General features: G+C 37.8%; 2 protein-coding genes across 4 annotated transcripts; one reads left to right on the top strand and one right to left on the bottom strand.

Moving 5' to 3' along the window:
- The first annotated feature begins 1,996 nt into the window (after nt 1-1,996).
- LOC111806969 (uncharacterized) lies at nt 1,997-10,027 on the top strand. Of its 3 annotated transcripts, none has more exons than XM_087129002.1 (4): nt 1,997-2,523; nt 2,674-3,629; nt 7,884-8,913; nt 8,998-10,027. In XM_087129002.1, exons 2-4 carry the CDS (start codon nt 3,552-3,554, stop codon nt 9,477-9,479), a joined length of 1,590 nt encoding a protein of 529 aa, XP_086985128.1. In that variant the 5' UTR covers nt 1,997-2,523; nt 2,674-3,551; the 3' UTR covers nt 9,480-10,027. The 3 variants fall into 3 exon arrangements, with proteins under 3 accessions (XP_086985128.1, XP_086985129.1, XP_086985127.1); XM_087129003.1 differs by having other exon boundaries at nt 1,997-3,629; nt 7,884-7,980; nt 8,011-8,913; XM_087129001.1 differs by having other exon boundaries at nt 1,997-3,629.
- Nucleotides 10,028-12,436: 2,409 nt separating this feature from the next.
- On the bottom strand, nt 12,437-14,533 carry LOC111807510 (chaperone protein dnaJ 20, chloroplastic). Its single transcript, XM_023693256.2, has 3 exons — nt 13,845-14,533; nt 13,147-13,301; nt 12,437-12,730 (listed from the first exon to the last, which is right to left on the bottom strand). Exons 1-3 carry the CDS (start codon nt 14,307-14,309, stop codon nt 12,724-12,726), a joined length of 627 nt encoding a protein of 208 aa, XP_023549024.1. The 5' UTR covers nt 14,310-14,533; the 3' UTR covers nt 12,437-12,723.
- Nucleotides 14,534-20,674: the final 6,141 nt, after the last annotated feature.

Below are 20,674 nucleotides of genomic sequence, written 5' to 3'. Positions count from 1 at the left end.
AAAAAGATATGGTAAACGTGAATAAATAAAAAATTATTAATTAAACTCTCATATATCAAACTAAAAAATATGGTCAAACTAGATCGGGCGAACTATTTGAAATAATTAATTTGTCTCGATGACCTACTCAAAACGATTAATTATCTTAATTAATACTATGCCTTAATCCGTCATATTTGAATATTTTATTTAATTAGTAACACGTGTTTTAAAAATTTATTAATTTAATCTTTTATGTATTGTTTTCTACGAGAAATTGAAAGTTTTATTATCTTATACGATACAAAAAAAATAATATATTAAAGGGTTAAAAAGATTTAATTTTATTTGTTAAAAAAATAACATAATTAGGAATATTTCTGACAAAAAAAGAAAAAAGAAATGACAAGACGACACGTGTCAATTAGATAGGGGTTTTGTGCTTTTGATGAACTTGGATGACGCCACGTGGATGAGTAGCACCGTTGGAGAAAAGCCGCGTCAGGGGAACCAAGCCACGTGGGGTCTAGGAAGTGGTGGCTCTGAGTCTGACTCAGGTTGTTGAATGGTCCGTTTTTTGAACTGTTTTCAAATAGTTCCTATTTTTTCAAGAAAAAAAAAAAAAAAAAAATTCTTAGGATACAAAATTTATAATTAAAAATTCAAAGTAATTACTGAAATTTATAATAAAAAATGCTTAAATTAAATTAAAAGTTTCCTCCTAAACATAAAAGTAAACTAAACTGTTCTTAATCAATCAATTAACGGTTCAATGAGTGCGAATCTAACACTCTCTCATAATTTAATGGTGAAGTTTCATTTTCGTCTAGACTACCGACACGTGTTTTATATTTATTGACAATATTAATATAGACATTATCTATTGGCTCGAGTATTCTCGGATTGGTTCATGTAAAACTTGAATCGATCAAACGTGCAACTGCCAAACTAAACCAATTTTAAGTGGATAAGGACTTAAATTATTTTGAGTTTCATAAACTACATATTTGGAAGTTATTAAAATATATATATATATATATATATATATATATATATGTTAATTTATGATGATTTTGGAAAGCTTATTAGGTCAAATTAGTTTGTTTGGTAATAAAATCCAAAATTGGGGCTTTAAAATAATTTTAGAAAATAGTGGGCTATAATTTAAAATTTATAAAAATGGTTTAAAATTACAAAAGCTTCCATAATTTTAGCTATTTTTAAAATATGACCCTAATATGGGAAGGTTTGAACTCCTTTAAATAAACTTTAATTATTATGTCTATTAAGTTCATAATTTTTCTATTTTAGGTATAAAATTATTACGAACTAATTAAACATATCAATACACGGTACAAATGTTCCATTAACTATAATTTCACGAAGGTGAGGCTATCTATTAAGAAGGTTTAAAATGTTAAGAAAATAAAAAAAAATCGAAAATGTTAGGAACGTAATTAAAACCTTAATATTCTTAAATTTTTTAAAATTATAGGACTACTTTAAATAATAAGTAATGTATTTATTTATTGAAGTATGCACGGAATGTTTATCGATCTCAATAAAAATAGAAATTATATTAAATAAAACAAGGCTAAATTAATAATTTTTTTTTGATATAAAAAAAATACTATTAAAATTTTAAAAATTTAAATATTATTTTTTTTTATAGAAAGTTATTTAAATTTTGAAAAGATAAGAAGAATATCCAAATTTTTTTGGAAGTAATATGAAAAAAATAATAAAAATTTTAAAATCATCATATTACTTCTTCGTCCAGAATATTTTTAAAAATTTAAAAAATTGTATGAATAAAAATTTTATGAAAAATATTTACAAAAAGATTAACAATTTAAATTTAAATCTAAAGGATGTATTTATTTGATTAAAATAGAAAAATATTTTAATTAATTTTGGAAGAGATTTACCACTCTCTCACTTGCGCGTGGCCTCCAATCACCGAAAAAATATAAAAAATGAAAAGAAAAAAGAAGAGAGAGAAAGGGAGAGAGAAATAGAAATAAAAAGGATGTAATCAGTAGGAAGGGGGGAGTTTGAGGTATTCTCAAATCGTTTTCTCTATTTTTTCTTGAGAATAGTTGGGGGAATCAGAGACAGAGATACGCCCAAAGAGAAACAAAGAAGGAAACACAGTAGAACCAGAGAAGAAAACCTCAATTTTACACACTAAATACACTCAAATCTCTTCTCACACAAGAACAGAAGCGAAAGAAGACAGAATCTAGAGCTGCAAAGAGCTTTTCCCCCCCAAATTTGGACTAGTTTTGTTGCTTTTCTTCCTCCTTTCCATCTTTTCCATTCATTATGCCTTCTGTTTCTTGTTAATCTCTGTTTGAGCGAGATACGAGAGAGATCTTGTCCTTCTACATTGCCTACTCTGTAGCGGACAAGGTAATCTCGCTACCCAATCGCCCAATCACTTTCTTTCATCCTCCCACTTCATTTTCCCCCTTGGAATTTCATCCTTATCCGCCTGAATCGAGCTGCGTTTGCCCTTTTAATCGATTCCCTATAATTGCATAGGTATTCTTTTTCAGGGTTTTGATTCTATCTATCCGTTTCTTTTTGCATTCGAAAAGATTTCTTCGGATTCCCAGGTTTTTTGTTTTTGAGTAATGGAAATTTAGGGTTTTGGTACTGGCTATGTGCTCATGTATTCGGTGGATTTTCTAGGGTTTTGACGGATCGTAACTGGGTGGCTCTCCAATTTATCGGTTTTGCACTAATTAGGGTTTGATATCGACTCTATGGATTGAAAGTATGATTGTGACTGGGGCATCGGGCTTTCTCTAGAATGGGCTGGAGCTCCGATCGTTCGTAGGATTCTGGTTTTAGACTGTTCTTTGCCACGGCTGCGATTCTAAAACTGTAACGCACCACTAGAATGAAGTGAACTTTGCTGGTTTGATCATGGAAGAGGATTGCACATTATAGACTTGTTTTTGTCAGTGATCAGTCTCAATCCAATCAATTTCTTGGATTACAAGGGATTTGCGATACTGTTTCTGGTGTTTCATCTCTAATTTGGGAATTCTATTGGTTTAAACAGGAGATTATAATCTGCCCAAGACCAAAATCAAGAGACCATTGCGTTGAATCATCGACATTTTCCACGAATTGATCGGGAGAGCTAATTTGTGCTAAAATTGTTTCCAAGGACTTCTTTTTGTCTGCGTTTCGATTGATTTAGGTTTTCTCTGATATTCGGGAATCGGGTTAGAATTCGTTTAGTTCAGTGCCGGAGTTGGCTCATAATATATACACTTTTTTGTTGAGAATTTTGGAAATATCTCTGTTGGCCTGTGCTTATTGTTCCTGTACTTTTGTTTATAAGTCGGAAGAGTTCTCTGCGGTTTGGGAATTGCATCTGTGGGACTGACTAAGAAGCACATGGAGGAGTATTGAAGCTGGCAATGAATGCAAGGACATGGTGCATGGACAGCAGCTTAGTTTCTTGTTCGTTCTCTTTTCAGAACAGTGCTTCTGGAAAATAGTTTTAGCGTTTTCGCCTGTGGAAAAAGCTCGTGTTTATTGTCTAAGTACTCTGCGTAATGTCGCGCTGCTTTCCATTTCCGCCACCGGGATATGAAAAGAAGTCTAGGGCTGAGGATGCGGACCTACTAAAAAAGGTTTATTGCTTACCTTGTCTTCACATACATATATTACTAGTGAGATATTTGATGGAGGAGAATTATTTAGTGGGACCTTTTGATTCTACATGGAGCATCCTGCTAGTTCATTAGGCATTATTTCACAATTGGCCCTTCTATTTTCTTCAAGCATAAATGGTGTTATAAGTTGTTAGATTCGGTGCCGTTTCTTAAAAATTGAATATTATTCTGTATGGCCATTCCAAGTGTCCCAAGTAAAATGAACAATTCACATGTTAGTTGGACTAAAAGCAATGGATGTTAGTGGATCGTATGCTAGATCGTAGCTAATTAGATGATTTACGGGTAGCCCTGCCAATTTTTATATCCTTGTCTCTTCACACTTTACACTTAACACAACAAGCCAACTAGCTCGAAAATCCCTTGTGTGTCTTGAAAATCTGAAAAGTATTTCTGCCACATGCATGTGTTTCTTCAGATAAATGGTAGCTGTAGATGGCAATATGTGCTTCTCACTTTGTTTTGTATTACAATGATGAAATTGTATGCCAATACTGTTGAGCAAGTAGACCATGTATATGAAAATGTCATGTTGTTTTTGGTCCTCTTTTTGATATAGCCTTTTCTTCGTTTGGGGAATGTTTCTGATTTTTTTCTGAAAGATATTTGTGAAAATAATGCTCTTCTACTTTGACATATATTTATACATGTTATTTGTAATCTGTCATTTCAAGCATTGTATCGTTGCATTGGATGGCTCATTATATGTAACGACCCAGATCCACCGCCAGTAGATATTGTCATCTTTGGACTTTCCTTTTCGGGCTTCCCCTTAAGGCTTTAAAACGCGTCTCCTAGGGGAAGGTTTCCACACCCTTATAAAGGGTGGTTTGTTCTCCTCCCCAACCAATGTGGGACATCACATTGTATCAGTGACCGAAAAATTTCTCGATAGTTTTTCTGAACTATTTTGTTGGGGAGCTGTTCAAATGGGAGTGTTTTCTTTCAATCGCTTTCAGCATAAGCATGGACACAAGAATTAATCCGTTTCCTCTGAAGGAATCCTGATGATATCAAATCTTTGGATTCGATTTCTCATCAGCCTAATTTTATTGGGTTTCTAATAGTCTTGATTTGTTGATCTTTAGAATTCTTTGGGGATTTCCACGTCATATTCTCTCTTCTAGATCTTTAGCTTAAATTTCCCATCTTGTCTTGAGGACTTCCATTTTATTAACTACATTGTGAGGGTAAAGTTCGAGTAGGCTTGTTTGGTTGGTTACTTGTGAGAAGACCATTTTCGACATGCACATTCAAATGCGAACCTTAAAGGCTCTCATGTGAAGCTAACATGGAAAAAAAACCCGTATAACCAAAACACTAGTTTCAAATGAGAATCCTAAGGCTCTCACTATTGGAAATTACAATTGAAGCGTATATAAAGAATATGGTCTGGAATATAGAATATTATCTACCTCTCCTTAATTGAAAATCTGACTCTTTGAATTGAGCTAGCTGGCTTGTTGTGTGAAGAGAGAGGGATGAATAACTGGGAGATGAATTTTGAGATCTTGTGTGAGATACGAACACGAAAGGAGAAGTAAAAGATGAAAGCTTGGGCAGAGCATGGAAGATTAGTGAGATAAAGTTGGGCCTTGCTCTTGGAGAAGCTATTGAGATGATGAGATGAGGATAATGGCTTGGTTTCTATATTTTTACCAACCATTAAAACTGGTATTTTTTTCGGGTAAAGTAGGAGGTTGCTGCCAGTGGTTTGTAATTTTCTGCCTTCTCAAACAAAGCTTAAATTTGGCTGATTCATACGCGTTGGAGTCTTGTTTGTGATTCTATATAAATTGGAAATCTCATCTTGAGGCGTCAAACTCATGTTAGGCCTCTGTTGATGTTGAGGACATGTGACACCTACATTCTTGCTATGATTAGTGCATCAGAGAAATCTCTTTGATTATTGGAATTGTGATTGGTTTGCGTGTTTTTTGAAACGGACGGGTTTGTGACGAAGAACACCGAGAGGATCTAGATCACTACTTATGTGGAAGTTGTCGTGAAATATTCTTCTTGTTTTGATTTATAACAGTTAGATGAATGTGGGAGGACAGAGTTGTTTGTTAGATCTGTGTGGTTGTCTTCACTTTGATTGCTTCTTTTGTTTGAGTCTCTTTCCCGTTTCGTTTGTTTGATTTTTTCCCTCTTTCAAATCTTTCTCGTTGCAACCTCATATTTGTAGCGTCGGATTCTTAATTTGTTGACTGTTTTTGGTGTCATTGTATTGCTTAGAACAAAGTATAACTAATTAATCACTCTACAAAATGGTATTTCACAATCATGGATTTTAGTGGGAATAAGCTATGCTCTTGTATGAATTCTGTTATTTTCTATTGTTAACTGCAAAGTTTCACAGCATGTTATCTTCTCGTATTTCCTCTTTAAACACCGAGTTAAATTGGATGAACTGACCGCAGAGTATATATTTTACTAACTGATGCGAGTACAGATTCTATATTGTTTTGCTTTCTTATCTCTCATATTTTATGGAGATACACAGGCTTGATTGGGATTGTGGGTGGAGAGATCATGACATGATAGTGAACTCATAACGGTCATATCTGCTTTTGAATGCTGTCTATCTCTGATCCTCAACTTATGATAACCCGACCTCAGGTTGATCTTGGAGAATACTGAGGCACCTTGCATCCGGTCAAATAAATCATCTATGTGAGGCAGTGGATACTTGTTCTTAATTGTCACCTTATTCAATTCTCTATAGTCAATACACAACCATAGAGTTCCGTCCTTAACGAACAATATTGGGGCTCTCCAAGGTGATACACTTAGTCTAATGAAGCCTTTATCCAGTAATTCCTGTAACTGCTCCGACCAGTTGTACCGTATGCATATCAATCTACCAGGTACTCCTCAATAGTATACCCAATATGACTTCTGGGACCCTCTATGGATGACCACTAAACTCTGTGTATGAAGTAGACCCTAACCGCTCTAGGAAAGTTCATGATTAGAGATTACTCCCCTATCGTCCCTACTTGATACTTAGTCATAGAACCTACATTTGGGCTCCATAGGCATTTCAGGTTGACTAAGGAAGTGTAAAATAGCAACTTAGGTTCATTCCGATATCATTCAAGACTCTCTAGGGTACATAGAAAATATCGAGCATACATGGGTGTCTAACCCCTATAAATTTGATTTGCTCCTTTTAGAATACACATTTTTGAGAAATGCACAAGTTTTACTGGATTTTGTGGTTGGTTTATGAGATCTCCTTCAAACACTTTTAGAAACTTAAGATTTAGGGAGACCACCTTCAGACTAGGCTTTTGTGCTTTAATGCCTTGTTGATAGCAATTCCAGCTCCTCTTTCTTGTAGTATTCAGAGGAACAGGATCCTGAAGGGGTTGACAGTTTTCATTGATCCCTTACAAGTGCCAACTTAAGGAGTTGACAAGGTTCAAAGAAGTTTTCATTTTCCTTAATGGTACAGTCTTTGTTAGAGATGCAGAAAACGAAAAACTTCGCCCCCTAGTTTTCAACTCGACGGTTTGTTGGTCTTACCTGAAAATTTTTGTTCAATGGTCAAACCCATGTTGTATCCAGAACAAGAACGCTGTGAAAGAAGAGCGACTTTTGTACATAATCTTTGATAATTAGGGAAGGGTTATGTTTGGGGATCTTTTTCGTACACGGTTCCACTGTAACTAAACTGCTTAAATAGTCGAAATAAAGAGCTTTACATTATTTGGTTCTTTTCTTCACAAGTTTCGATGTTTATGTTTTACGCTTCTTGCATTATAAGCGACAATCTGAAACATTCATTACAATGTGCTCCATTCCTGGTTTAATTTGAATGCTTGAACCGGAGTCGGTATTGAATAAAATTTTAGGCCCTCGTGAGATTCGAAGGATTTGTTGGAAGCAGCACAGGTGCTTGATGTTTTGTGAAATTGTAAGAGGTGCTTGAGTATAGCACAATGTCGAGTTCGCTCTCGTTCCATAGTTTATCACTACTCTGATGATGTTGTGTGTTGACGTTTAACGATTTCCTCATAATCTGAACTTTTTTCTGTTCTTTTTGAACGTTTCTTGTTGTTTCGATTCCAATTTATAACAATGGTAGCCGAGTTTCGTGACTTCGTAGGCTACCAGCAAATTAGCATTTAGAAATTGTGAAAAGACGTGGTTTTTCCCCTTATTTTGAATGATATTGCTCTAAATACTTATCTTTCTGATTGGCAGGAGAAGAGCAAAGAGAAAAAGCATAAAAAGGAGAAGAAAGAAAAGGAGAAGAAAGAAAAGGAGAAGAAAGAAAAGGAGAAGAAAGAAAAGGAGAAGAAAGAAAAGGAGAAGAAAGAAAAGGAGAAGAGGGAGGGTAAAGAAAAAAGAGATAAGGATAAAAGTGATGAGAAACGCCGTGAAAAGAAAGAAAAAAAGAAAGACAAAGACAGGGACAAGAAGAAGGATAGGGATAAGGAGAAGGAGAGTCGACCTTCGGGGAAAACTGGGAATCAAAATGGGGAGGTGGTTGTTCGAGTCAAACATAACAGTGTCGAAGATGAGAAGCATACTGCGCAACTCGATTCGTGCATTGGAAATAAGATTAGTCAGAATGCCTTTTTTCCTAAGGAGACGAAGAATTCAAAAACGGTACAGGAGGTGGGGAGGAGAATCGAGGACGGTGGAGCTGCAAAGGTTGGGAAATTTGCAGTTGCACAACCGAAAAAGGACGACAGAATGGCCACACAGATGGCTAGGAATTCCGAGACCATGTTTGAAGGCATGGAACACAACAAGAACAAGAAAATTGATGAAAGAAACTACAATGGTCAAGGAATTAGACACGAGGAAAGGTTTAGTGGCAATTCCACGATCCCGAGTTCCACCACGACCGCAACTGCAACTGTTGAATCTGGAGTTGCAGGAATGGTTAAACAATTGGATAAAAGTGCCGAGAGAAAGAAAGAAGCAAACGATAAAATCGGACCGAAAGAAGGTGAAGAAAAACGAGGGAGCAAACACAAGGATAAAGATAAAGAGAAGAAAGGACGACGGGACGATAAAGAGAAGAAAAAAGAAAAGAAAGCGAAGAAGGCGGAAGAGAAGAACGCCATGGTAGATAAAACGAAAGAGATCAGTAAGGATAACGTATTAGGTAGACTTTCTACGAATACGAATACATCACAGCTTGCTGACAGCAACATAGGTGCTGCAGTTGAGGAAAACATGATTAAGAAACGGAAAGATTTTGAGCCTAATGGAGTGTTGCATGGTGAGTGAGTTAATTTGAACTTGGTTCTAGTTTATAATGGTAACTTTTGTAGCTCTCAAAATGGTTTTCTTAATTTTCTTTCAGAAATCGACAACAGACCGAGTAAGTTGTCGAGACCCGCTTCTCATCCATTGAAAGAAAATGGTAGGATACTGGAACCGTGCTCGATTCCCCCGTCGCCGCCTCCTTCAGAGAGACAGGCTTTGGGAAATGACGTTATTTTGGTCGGTAAAGAACGGAAGATTAATGGCGTTATTGACGCTCACCACCCACCTGCGTCTTCGAAACACAAGTCGGGCAGCCAGGGCGGCCAAGACGATCATCCTCAACCTACTGCAACACCTAAAAGATCTCCCCATCCAGATTCGAAGCTCTTGAGCCAGGTATATTCAGTGCCCAAAATGGAGGAATTGTCTGATTCTGATAACCAAGATTGGTTATTTAGCAGCAGCAAACCCAAGTTAGAAGCTTCAGAGGCGGCTGAGGAAACGTCGCAGGTATGGGCCGAGGCAATGCAGATAGACTCGGTTGACGTTTATGCTCTTCCTTACGTTATTCCGTACTGATGATCTCATGAACTGGACTCTATCTGACTGGGGTAGACCCCAACCTTGAATCGTGTCGGAGTGTGTGATTCACCGACAGCCTCGTCACACCCAACTCCCTCGAACACGAGAGAGCACGGTTCTGCTCTTCTTCCACCGTGTTCCTGGCTCTATTCTTGCAGCCGGGGCTGGACTTGATTTTGGTAATATCATGGCTCTCATGTTGTTGATTGGATGGAACAGCATCTGGATTGATCTTGGTCGTTGAGGGGTGGGCACAATCGCCGGGCAAAACACGCCTTGGACAAGCACGACGGTGACACGGCGGTGGTTTTTGAGTTAGGAGATTCAATAACTAATTCATTGAAATGAGAGAATTCATAAAGGCAGCTCTGGGAGGTTGGCCTGAAAAGAGAGAGCACTTTCTAATTGAGAAATGTGTAAGGAATTAGATGTGGTCTTTACATCTCCACCACAATTTTGATTTGTATCATACAAACTTTTATTTACAGAAATGTAAGATAGAGGGAAGAAGGAAGGAAAGTTAGTGCAAAATTCATTTATGAGCTCTTCGTCGTCTCTTCTTTACTCATTGTCGTCAATTCTTCTCACTTGAAGTTGCTAAGTAAGTCGTTGTGTTGTCTTTTTGCTTATAGTCTATAACATTGCTATCAAACTCTCTTTTGAAAATTTCTTTGCTCCGGTGTTTTAGAACTTTTTTTCTCAAAACTAGGTCAGAGGATTGAGCATGTCACCCTACCATAGGTTGCATGATTTTGAATTGGCTTGACTCGCTCAGTGTCATAGTGAATTGACTTGACTTACTGAGTGTCATAATGAGTGTTACACAATCGTAAAGTTTGCTGATTTTGAATTGACTTGACTCACTTCAAAAATTGTGTTCATCAAAAGAGATTGTGAAAAGTGATATTATTATCAAATATTTTTTCTCTCTCTTATATACAAAATATACTCCACATTTTTTTGAAGACATGGAAGATGAGGCTTTATTTTATTTTATTTATTTTTCATAAATAATTATTTTGGTTATAAATAAAATTTGGCCTACCATGAAAGCAAAGAAAAAAAAAAAAAAAAAAAAAAAAATTCTTTCCAAAAAATGTTTAGAATTCAAGGGTAACGTGAACTTTTTAAACTTTAGAAGTAATTTTGGAACGTTACGTATAGCTAATGAACTTCTCGCTTTAATTTGGATTTTACTTTTTAAAGTCCCACAGAGAAAATTAAGTCTTCGTCTAGGTATTCGACTCTTGTCGAATCGAAACTAATAAGTTCTTGAACCATGTGAAGAGAGAGAGGGGAGGACTCATAAATATTATTAAAAGTACACCGTTATCCACCTCATGATCTCTCTCGTTATTGATGCAATTAGAGGAAAAAAAGAAAGACCGTTTGTTATTAAGTAAGCAATATTTATTAATACGACTTAAAAGGCAAGCAAGCCCCACGAAAACGCCAAAGTTGAGGTTACATGCTTGCCTCGCCACGCCCTGAATCCAGCGCACTTTACAACAAACACGCAAACTCCTTACTTACCATACCAAAAACCCTAAATCTTTTGAATATTTCCTACCTCCTTTCGAACTCTTTTGGAGGGAAAAAAAAAATCAAGTTTTAACTTTAAATTTAAGATGTATCACTTCTCATGAAGAATGTACACCGTGTTTTAAAATCATGAGGCTAATGTGGGTCTGAATTGTTACAAATGATATCAAACTCAGACACCGAGTGATATGCTAGTAAGGAAATTGGGCCTCAAGGGAGGTGGATTGTGAGATCCCACATCTAGATATTAGTAGAGGTGGGCTTGAGTTGTTACATATAACTCGAACGCTATACTATCAAGATATAATTTTCAATATAGCAAATATGGCTCGATGAGGAAGAGTGATTTGATTGGAAAGTTTATTTTCAAAAGAATTTAAATGCTTTTCATAAATGGTAATATTTACTGTTGTTTACACACAATATACAGCAAAAGCAGTTATCAAATCATACCCTAAATTTTTTTTAATTTAAAAAAGTGTATTGTTTATTTAATATATTTCATGAAATAAGCCAAAAAAAAAAAAAAAAAAATAGAAATATCACTTTCATTTACCAATTAAATTATTTTGTTTATGGATGAATGTAGATAGGTATGAATTATTGAGTGTAATATCAAGGGGGACCCCACAAGATAAAGATTAGGGTATTAAGGACAAAGGGACTCAGGTCAGCCCAAAATTTAAACTCAAGCGGCTTATGGTGAATCTTCAAACCACCTTGCTTGGTTGGATAGCCTTAATGAAAATGACCCTCGATAATGGATACACATAGCGCACTGCCTGCTACCACCCACTTGCCCCTGGTCCCTTTCCCCTTGCTTATCTTCCATGCACCATCACTCACCCTCAAGGGCAACGCCATTTTCTCTACCCTTCATAATATGCGGGATCCAATCGAAACGAAACATTTCTTATTAGGGTGCGAAAACTTTTCCCTACGGCGATACGATACACAGCGGGCCAAAGCGGACAATATTTGCTAATTATGGGCTTAGACGGTTACAAATGGTATCAGAACTAGACAGTATGCAATGGACTTAGACTGTTCTAACAAATGGTATCCAACGAGGAAACTGGGCCTCCAAAAGTGGATTGTGAGATCCAGACACTAAACAGTATGCTAATAAACAATATGCTATGCTAATGAGGACGGTTGGAGATCAGACACTAAACATACCTCCAAAAAGGTAGATTGTGAGATCCCATTCCTTATAAAAGTGTGAAAACCTCTCCCTAGTTGATGTGTTTTAAAACCTCAAATTTTATAAGAGTGTGAAAACCTCTCCCTAGTTGATGTGCCTCAAATTTTATAAGAGTGTGAAAACCTCTCCCTAGTTGATGTGTTTTAAAACCTCAAATTTGACGACTAATCTCATGAAAGATTTGGTTGTTAGAGAAACTCATAAGATATTAAATCCAAGAAAATTGCTCTATGGCTTGAAAAATTTATTCAAATATGATTAGACCCTTTTCTCTCGTACATCAAACAAGTGAAACGGTTCGTCACAATGCGACAGACAATTTCAACGAGTAATTTCTCCATGACTTTAACTCCTATAATGACTCGAACCAATAATCTGTAAGACGATTCTTTTTTGCATTATTGATCACAAGGATGGTAATCTGCATTAATGGTGGCACTCCAAAAGATGAGTTTGTTTTTTCTTCAACTTGTTTTTTGGCTCCTAGCAACTTTTTTAAAACCTAAACACAAAAAGTTGAATCATGTTCCAACAGTGGTTTTAGTGGAACGGAAACAGAGAAAATATTGGTAACAAAGACTGTGATTTTAGAAAACCACAGGACATTCTGAAACAAAATTGGTATCTACCAGGACTAATCAGGAACGATGAATTCAACATTGATAGATTACTCTGAGATACTATAATTTCCATATATATATATATATATACACACACATTCGATGCTGGTTTTCTAATGATTTACATGCGTTGTGAAACAAGTTCCCAATATGCAGACTCTAAGCAATTTGAGTTTCACAGAGCAACAAGTAGAAGTTCTAGTAATCAGTAGGCTAAGGTCCTGTATCTAGCTAGAGTATTAATATTAGCTATATGCAGGAAGGTTGAAAGTTCAGAGCAGGGGAAGAACCGAATTACGGGTTATCGTCGTCGTCGTGAAGCTCGTCCCGTTGCCTGCGCATTCGAGCTCCCCATGACATGTTTGCTCTTGAATTTTTATTCATGCTTCTTCTCTTCAATTCTGATAGCTGATCCTGCCAACGGTTCTTCCACCCACCTTTCTCTTCCATTTCCTGAGCAATTCAGAGAATTATAAGTACAGATTTAATATAGGAAATTTTTACAATGATACTGAAAGAATCGATATCTGTCATATGAGTTATAGGTAGGAGTCATGATTTGGTCCAGATTATACATGTTTTGATGCACACAAGTCTTTTGAATTAGGATTAGCTTAATTAGAAGATAGTCGAAGAATTAGAAGAGCCGTTGCTAATGGTTAATCTACTGTTTTAGTAAAAAAAAAAACTCAAAAAGTATTTGCATATCGAGAATATACCTGTGTTCCAGATTATAATCATCATCTACTGTTAAATCGAAGACAGAAAATTAAAAAAACAGATGAAACACCAGATTGAGTGCATGGAGTAATCTAGGTTGAAAAAACGAAGAGGTCAGGGAAAATTACAAGAATTCAGGATGAGGAGGCGAAATTGTTCAAGACGAGTTAAAAATCAATTCATATAATGATATAAATTGCAATAAATTAAGGTAGAGAAGGCATCCTAATTGATTCAGCAACCGATTTTGACCTCAAAAATGGCCAAGAAACGTACCTCATGGTTGTAGCCCCGTCTTCGAGCAGAGAAAGCAAGGTGAAGACCTCTCGCCATGTCTCTATCATACAAATCTCTCATAACAGGATCCGATAACGTCTCGTACGCCTCCTGAACCTTGATGAACTTCCTTGTATACTCCTCGATCCGGTCCGGTGGCGAGACGTCCGGATGGTATTTCCGAGCCATCTGCTTGTAGGCCTGCTTAATCTCCACCATCGACCCCGACTCCGGCACTCCTAAAAGCTCGTAGAAGCTTATCTCGACGGCGTCGGAGACTAGCGCCTCGTTGACAACCGTGGCCTTTGCTCTGACGCAAGCAGAAGGAGGCCGTGTCAATTTAGGGAACAAAACCTGCGAATTTCCTTCCGGTGGACAGGCTCTCATCGGAGAAAAGATCGGAGGCATCGCCGGTAAATAGCACCGTGAATCGGTACCTGATAAAGCCAAACCGCAGCTACGCATGCCTGAATCTCTTCTGTGATTTCTCCTTACGATTACGTCAATGAAATTTGCCTCTATCAAACCTTCGCTGCCGCTGTTTCGTCACTCTGTTCTTGTTTTGTACGATGGATCTCTCTTTCTCTCTCTCTTGGCTGTGTAATGAGCTATGACAGCAGGTGCAGAGAGAATGTGAGCAAGCTCAAGTTTGAGAACTCCTCTTTTGAATTGGTTTTGACGTTTAGGTAGAAGGGATTCTAGCTATAAATAGAAGTAGAAAGTAGGACCACAATCAACGTGCTATCTCACAATTCACTTCGGTTGGGGGCCGGGGCCATGGTGCAACGACCTAAGCCCACCGCCAGCAAATATTACACTAGGCCCATCGCGTATTGTCCTCTTTAGATTTTTTTCAATGTTGGGGGCCGGGGCCATGGTGCAACGACCTAAGCCCACCGCCAGCAGATATTACACTAGGCCCACCGCGTACCGCCAGCAGATATTACACTAGGCCCACCGCGTATTGTCTTCTTTAGGTTTTTTTCAATTCAGTTCAATTGGGAGCTATGGTGTAACGACCTAGGTCCACCGCCTGCAGATATTACACCAGGACCACCGCGGGCAGATATTGGTTTGTTCTCCTCCCCAACCAATGTGGGACTCCAACGTCTTCACTAGCACTCTTTCGTTCCTCCAATCGATGTGGGACCATCCCCAAATCTACCTCTTTTGGGACCCAGCATCCTTACTGGCACATAGCCTCGTGTGCCCAGCATCTTACTAGCACATAGCCTCGTGTCTACCCTCCTTCGGGGAACAGCGAGAAGGCTGGCACATCGTCCAGACAATCTACCTCTTTTGGGACCCAGCATCCTTACTGCACATAGCCTCGTGTGCCCAGCATCCTTACTAGCACATAGCCTCGTGTCTACCCTCCTTCGGGGAACAGCGAGAAGGCTGGCACATCGTCCAGTGTCTGGCTCTGATACCATTTGTAGCGACTCAGGCCCACTGCTAGCAGATATTGTCCTCTTTGAGTTTTCCCTTTCGGGCTTCCCCCTCAAGGCTTTAAAAACGCGTCTACTAGTGGAAGATTTCCACACCCTTATTATAAATGATGGTTTGTTCTCCTCCCTAACCAATGCGGGACATCACACAGAGTCTTCCCTGGCACACGGGGCATCTCACAATCTGCCTACTTAGGAGCCAATGTCCTCGGCACACCGCCCAGTCTCTGGCTCTAATACCATTTGTAATAGCCCAAGCCCACAGTTAACATATATTGTCCACTTTGACCCGTTACGCATACCCGTCAACCTCACGATTTTTAAACGCGTCTTCGTTCCCCTCTTTGATCGATGTGAGATCTCACATGATATATGTAAATAAATGTACTTATATTTATATATTAAAGTGGGGTAGGGCAAGAATTGATACGGGGCTAGAGTCGAGGACAGGGACAAAGAATGTAATCACCGTCCCCTACCATGTTTAGCAATGAGGAGAGGTTTCTCCGCACTTCGTCTCTCGTTCTCTATTTAAACAAGAATTATTCGTTTCGTTTAGCTCGGATACCTAGCTCCACGAGTAAAATGGACATCATGAATTTGTTTTAATCTTATGGGCCCAACTATTAAAGTTTATTGGGCCGAAACCCAAAAAATAAGGAAAACCAGCCCAGCCCAGCCCAGCCCAGCCCAGCCCAAGTTCAAACTAGAAACCACACAAGGGAAGTCCTGAAGAACAAAGTAACAGAAATAAATTCCCACCGCGCTCTGTTTCTGAAGCCTCTCGACGGCCTACCGCCGAGAGGAGCTTTCGCGCCAAGAAGAACTAGAAGCCGAGTAAGGCCAGCTCTTCGTTACACTGCTGGATTCAACTCTTATCTTCTTCAAAATCGTATTGTCTTCTAAAGATTTTTTCGATAAGCTCGAAGAGTTTGATCTTCCATGGCGACGGCTTCTCACGCACAAGCGGTCAAGTCTCCCAACAAGTCCTCTGGTCGCCGGCGTTTTGTTGTAAGCATTTCTTCTCTGTTTATCTTCAGGACTCTTATGTTTATGTTTTGCGTTGATAATTTATTGGTGCTTAAGTTTGGCTGCCATGAAACCAGTACGATTGAGTGAATGTTTTTTTCATGCCTTATTGATGCCTAGGCGAATGCAGTTTGTTTCTTAGGGGATAATTGTTGGAAAGAGGGATAGTGAAAGAGATAGGAATAGATAAAATAGATAGAAGCTGCAGTGCTTTATTAATGTCTACTGACTTGATGCCTAGAGGGTTACACAATTCAGTATTTATACCTAATATACTGAACCAGAAACAGTAAATCATGCAAATCTAGATAAATTCAAATCTACTAACAATCTCCTAAAATCTCCTAAAATCTTGGTAGTTTGAATATTTGAATATTTGAATCATATCTCAACTACTTCAAATCATATCTTCATTTTGAATACTTTGAATCATATCTCAACACTCCCCCATGATTCAAAGTTGCAGATGTAAGTACAGAGCTTTTCTTCTGACAAGGCCTTCGTAAGTATGTCTGCTTTAACCCGTACAATGTCTGTCTCAACTTGTATACCTTTGTTTCTTTGTCTTCCTTTATGAATCCCTCTAGCGGTGTTACATAAACCTCTTCTTGTAAATCTCCATAAAACTTTTCGTTTGGTAGGTAAACCATATCCCATGTTTCATCTATCTTAAAGGACTCCATCTCTACTGCCATGGCTTCCTTCCCGTCTTCTTTTTCAGTTGCTTCTTCATAATTCATAGGGTCTGAAACAGTAAGAGCAAATTGACATGATGCATATATGTCAGCTAAAGATTTATACTTCCTTGGAGGTGTCTCATCTGAAAGTTCTTCAAGAGAAGAATTGCTGTTCAGTGATTCTGAAGATGATGAATTTGACACACTTTGTGTTGCAGTGGATGCACTGGGAGATGCACTGGAGTTGACCCTTGTCTCTTCATTTGGGGAAACTTCAACTGTAATATTTTGCTGCTCCTGTTCTTTACTCCAATCCCAACTCACATTTTCATTAAATATTACATCCCTTCTAACTAAAATCTTTTCACTGATGGGGTTGTATAATTTATATGCCTTTGATTGAGTACAATAGCCAATGAAAATGCATTTTTCAGATTTTTCATCAAGCTTTTGACTAATTTGAGGATGTTTCAAAGCATAAGCAACACAACCAAAGATTCGTAAATGACTTACAGATGGTTTCCTTCCATGCCATGCTTCATAAGGAGTTCGATTCATAACCGCCTTTGTTGGTGAGATGTTTAATAGATAAACAGATGTTGCTACGGCTTCGGCCCAAAATTGGTTTGGAAGTCTCCTTGCTTGTAACATACTTCTTGCCATCTCCACAATAGTTCGATTTTTTCGTTCAGCGATTCCATTCTGTTCTGGAGTGTAGGGAGCTGTTAATTCTCTTTGGATGCCCTCTTCTTCACAAAAGAGATTGAAATCTTTAGATATGAACTCGCCACCTCTGTCTGTGCGAAGAACTTTAATGTGACAGCCACTTTGGTTCTCTACCATAGCTTTAAAAATCTGGAACTTCTGAAAAGTTTCTGACTTATGCTGTAGGAAGTAAACCCAGCTCATGCGACTATAGTCATCAACGAATAGTAAAAAGTATATACTTCCACCCAAGGACTTCGTTTGCATTGACCCACATAAATCAGCATGAATTAGTTCTAGATAATGTGAAGCTCTTTTAGCTTTTCCAACAGGAAAGGACTTCCTAGTCTGCTTGCCATAAATGCATCCTTCACATAAATTAGTTGAGTCAATTCTTGGTAATCCGAAAACCATACCTTTATCCCTGAGTATTTTCAGGCCGTTCATATGAAGATGTCCATATCTGAGATGCCATAATGTTGAGTCATCTTTCGTGCTAGCAGTAAGAGCAAAATCCTCCATGTTAGAAATATCAAGTGGAAACATCTTATTTGAAGTCATGTCAATTTGAACTTTATGGCCTGATTTCTTATGCGTAATGACACAAGTGTTGTCATCAAATAGAACATAATGCCCTCTGGTCATCAATTGCCCAACACTCAATAAATTGTACCCTAAATCAGGTACAAATTGAACATTATCTAATTGTTTTATCTTACCGTGACTGGTTTTGACATTTACCGTACCTTTTCCTTCAACTTGCATCTGTTTTGTATTTCCAAGTTGCACCTTAATCTTTTGCGTCTCATCAAGCTCTTTGAATAAGGATTTTGTGCCTGTCATATGGTTCGAGCATCCGCTATCAACAAACCATAAGTCACCTTTTTTCGGATTAGTATCCATGCACGCCACAAACAACTTTTCTTCTTCTTCTTCATTCTCTGCTGCAAAATTCATTCGTTGATTTTTATACCAACAATCAGATTTTGTGTGCCCATACCTTCTACAATGGTAACATTGTATGACATTCCTTTGTTCATTGAATTGTCTCTGTCCATCACTTCTCCTTCTACCCCTGTTATCACGACCACCATGGAAGCTGCGAAATCCTCCTCTTCCACGACTTCTACCTGCTAAATGAATATTTTCTCTTTCGTTGTTTTCGTTGTTGGTTGTCTCCTTCACTTGTAGTGCCTTTTCTTCGTTCCTTTCTGATGCTCTATTGATTCTTGCCTCATGAGCCTGAAGTGAGCCCATCAGTTCATCAACGGAGAGTACGGATAGATCCTTAGCTTCTTCTATGGCAGCCACCACATGGTCAAACTTTGGAGTTAAGCTTCTCAATACCTTTGCAACAATTGTTTCGTCTGAAATTTTCTCTCCATAGGTGTGCATCTGACTGACTATTGCCATTGTTCTGGACAAAAAATCAGCAATTGATTCGCCATTCGTCATGAGCAGAGTTTCAAAATCACGTCTTAGAGATTGCAATTTCACTGTTATGACTTTTGAATCTCCCTGAAACTCTTTCTGTAGAATTGACCATGCTTGCTTTGATGTGGTTGCTGCTGCAATTCGTGAAAAGATAGTCTCATGAACTGCTTGCTGAATAATGAATAAAGCCTTGGCATCGTTTTTCTTGGTTTCTCTTAGTCTCTCCTTTTCTTCTATTGTGGGTTCTAATAAATCAACAAACCCGTGCTCCACCAAGTCCCATAGCTCCTGCGATCTGAGCAAGGTCTTCATCTTGATGCTCCACCACTCATATTTCTCACCATTAAAGATTGGTAACAACGGTGCAGAGGAAGAGAAACCAGCTACTGCCATTTTTGTTTTGTGAAAGAAAATAATCACTCGCCCTCGTGTCGAACGAACTTGGCTCTGATACCAAAATTGTTGGAAAGAGGGATAGTGAAAGAGATAGGAATAGATAAAATAGATAGAAGCTGCAGTGCTTTATTAATGTCTACTGACTTGATGCCTAGAGGGTTACACAATTCAGTATTTATACCTAATACACTGAACCAGAAATAGTAAATCATGCAAATCTAGATAAATTCAAATCTACTAACAATCTCCTAAAATCTCCTAAAATCTTGGTAGTTTGAATATTTGAATATTTGAATCATATCTCAACTACTTCAAATCATATCTTCATTTTGAATACTTTGAATCATATCTCAACAATAATTATGAAAATGCAGTTTTCCTAGTCGAATGAAACTTTTCATTCAATATATGAAAAGACTAACGATCAGAGATGATACAAGAAACAAAAAACAACTTCAAAGTGCCCCAATAATCATTAAAGAACCTGAATAGAACAAGCTTGCCAAGATATTGAGATTCGATCCAAACTTTAAACGTGAAAACCCATAAAACAGAGAGGGGATTCTGAATTAACGGAAGAAAAACACATCGATTGGAGAGGGGAATGAGTGCCAGTGAAGACGCTGGGTTTCGAAGGAGGTGGATTGTGAGATCCTGCGTCGGTTGGGGAGGAAACGAAACATTCTTTATAAGGGTGTGGAAAACTACGCGTTTTAAAACTTTGAAGGGAAGTCCAGAAGGAAAAATCCAAATAAGATAATGTCTATTAGAGGTGGGCTTAAGTTGTTACATGAACATTCAAGATATTCCGAATAAACACGAAAAAGACCTCCGAAGATAAGTTAAAACGCCTCCAAAACAATAAGGACCTTCTAAAGATTAAAACACCTGAAAACTGAGAGGAGAATGCAACAAGCGGAAGAGAAACTTTCACCAAAGCTGAACCACAAAGAAAGCCATCTGAAATAGAAGCTGAGATATCAACCTTGCTAACAACCTAATAGAATGCACTTAGAATTCAACATCAGAATTGATATAACGATGTAACGATATCATCTACATGGATTTTAACAAACACAAGGTTACATGTAACAGCTTAAGCCTACCACTAATAGATATTGTTCACTTTGATTCGTTACGT

The sequence above is a fragment of the Cucurbita pepo genome, chromosome 12, assembly GCF_057944985.1.
Source record: "Cucurbita pepo subsp. pepo isolate OVF chromosome 12, ASM5794498v1, whole genome shotgun sequence".
NCBI lineage: Eukaryota > Viridiplantae > Streptophyta > Magnoliopsida > Cucurbitales > Cucurbitaceae > Cucurbita > Cucurbita pepo.
Note: the sequence above shows the minus strand (reverse complement) of the source record. Positions and strands in the feature narration are given on the sequence as shown.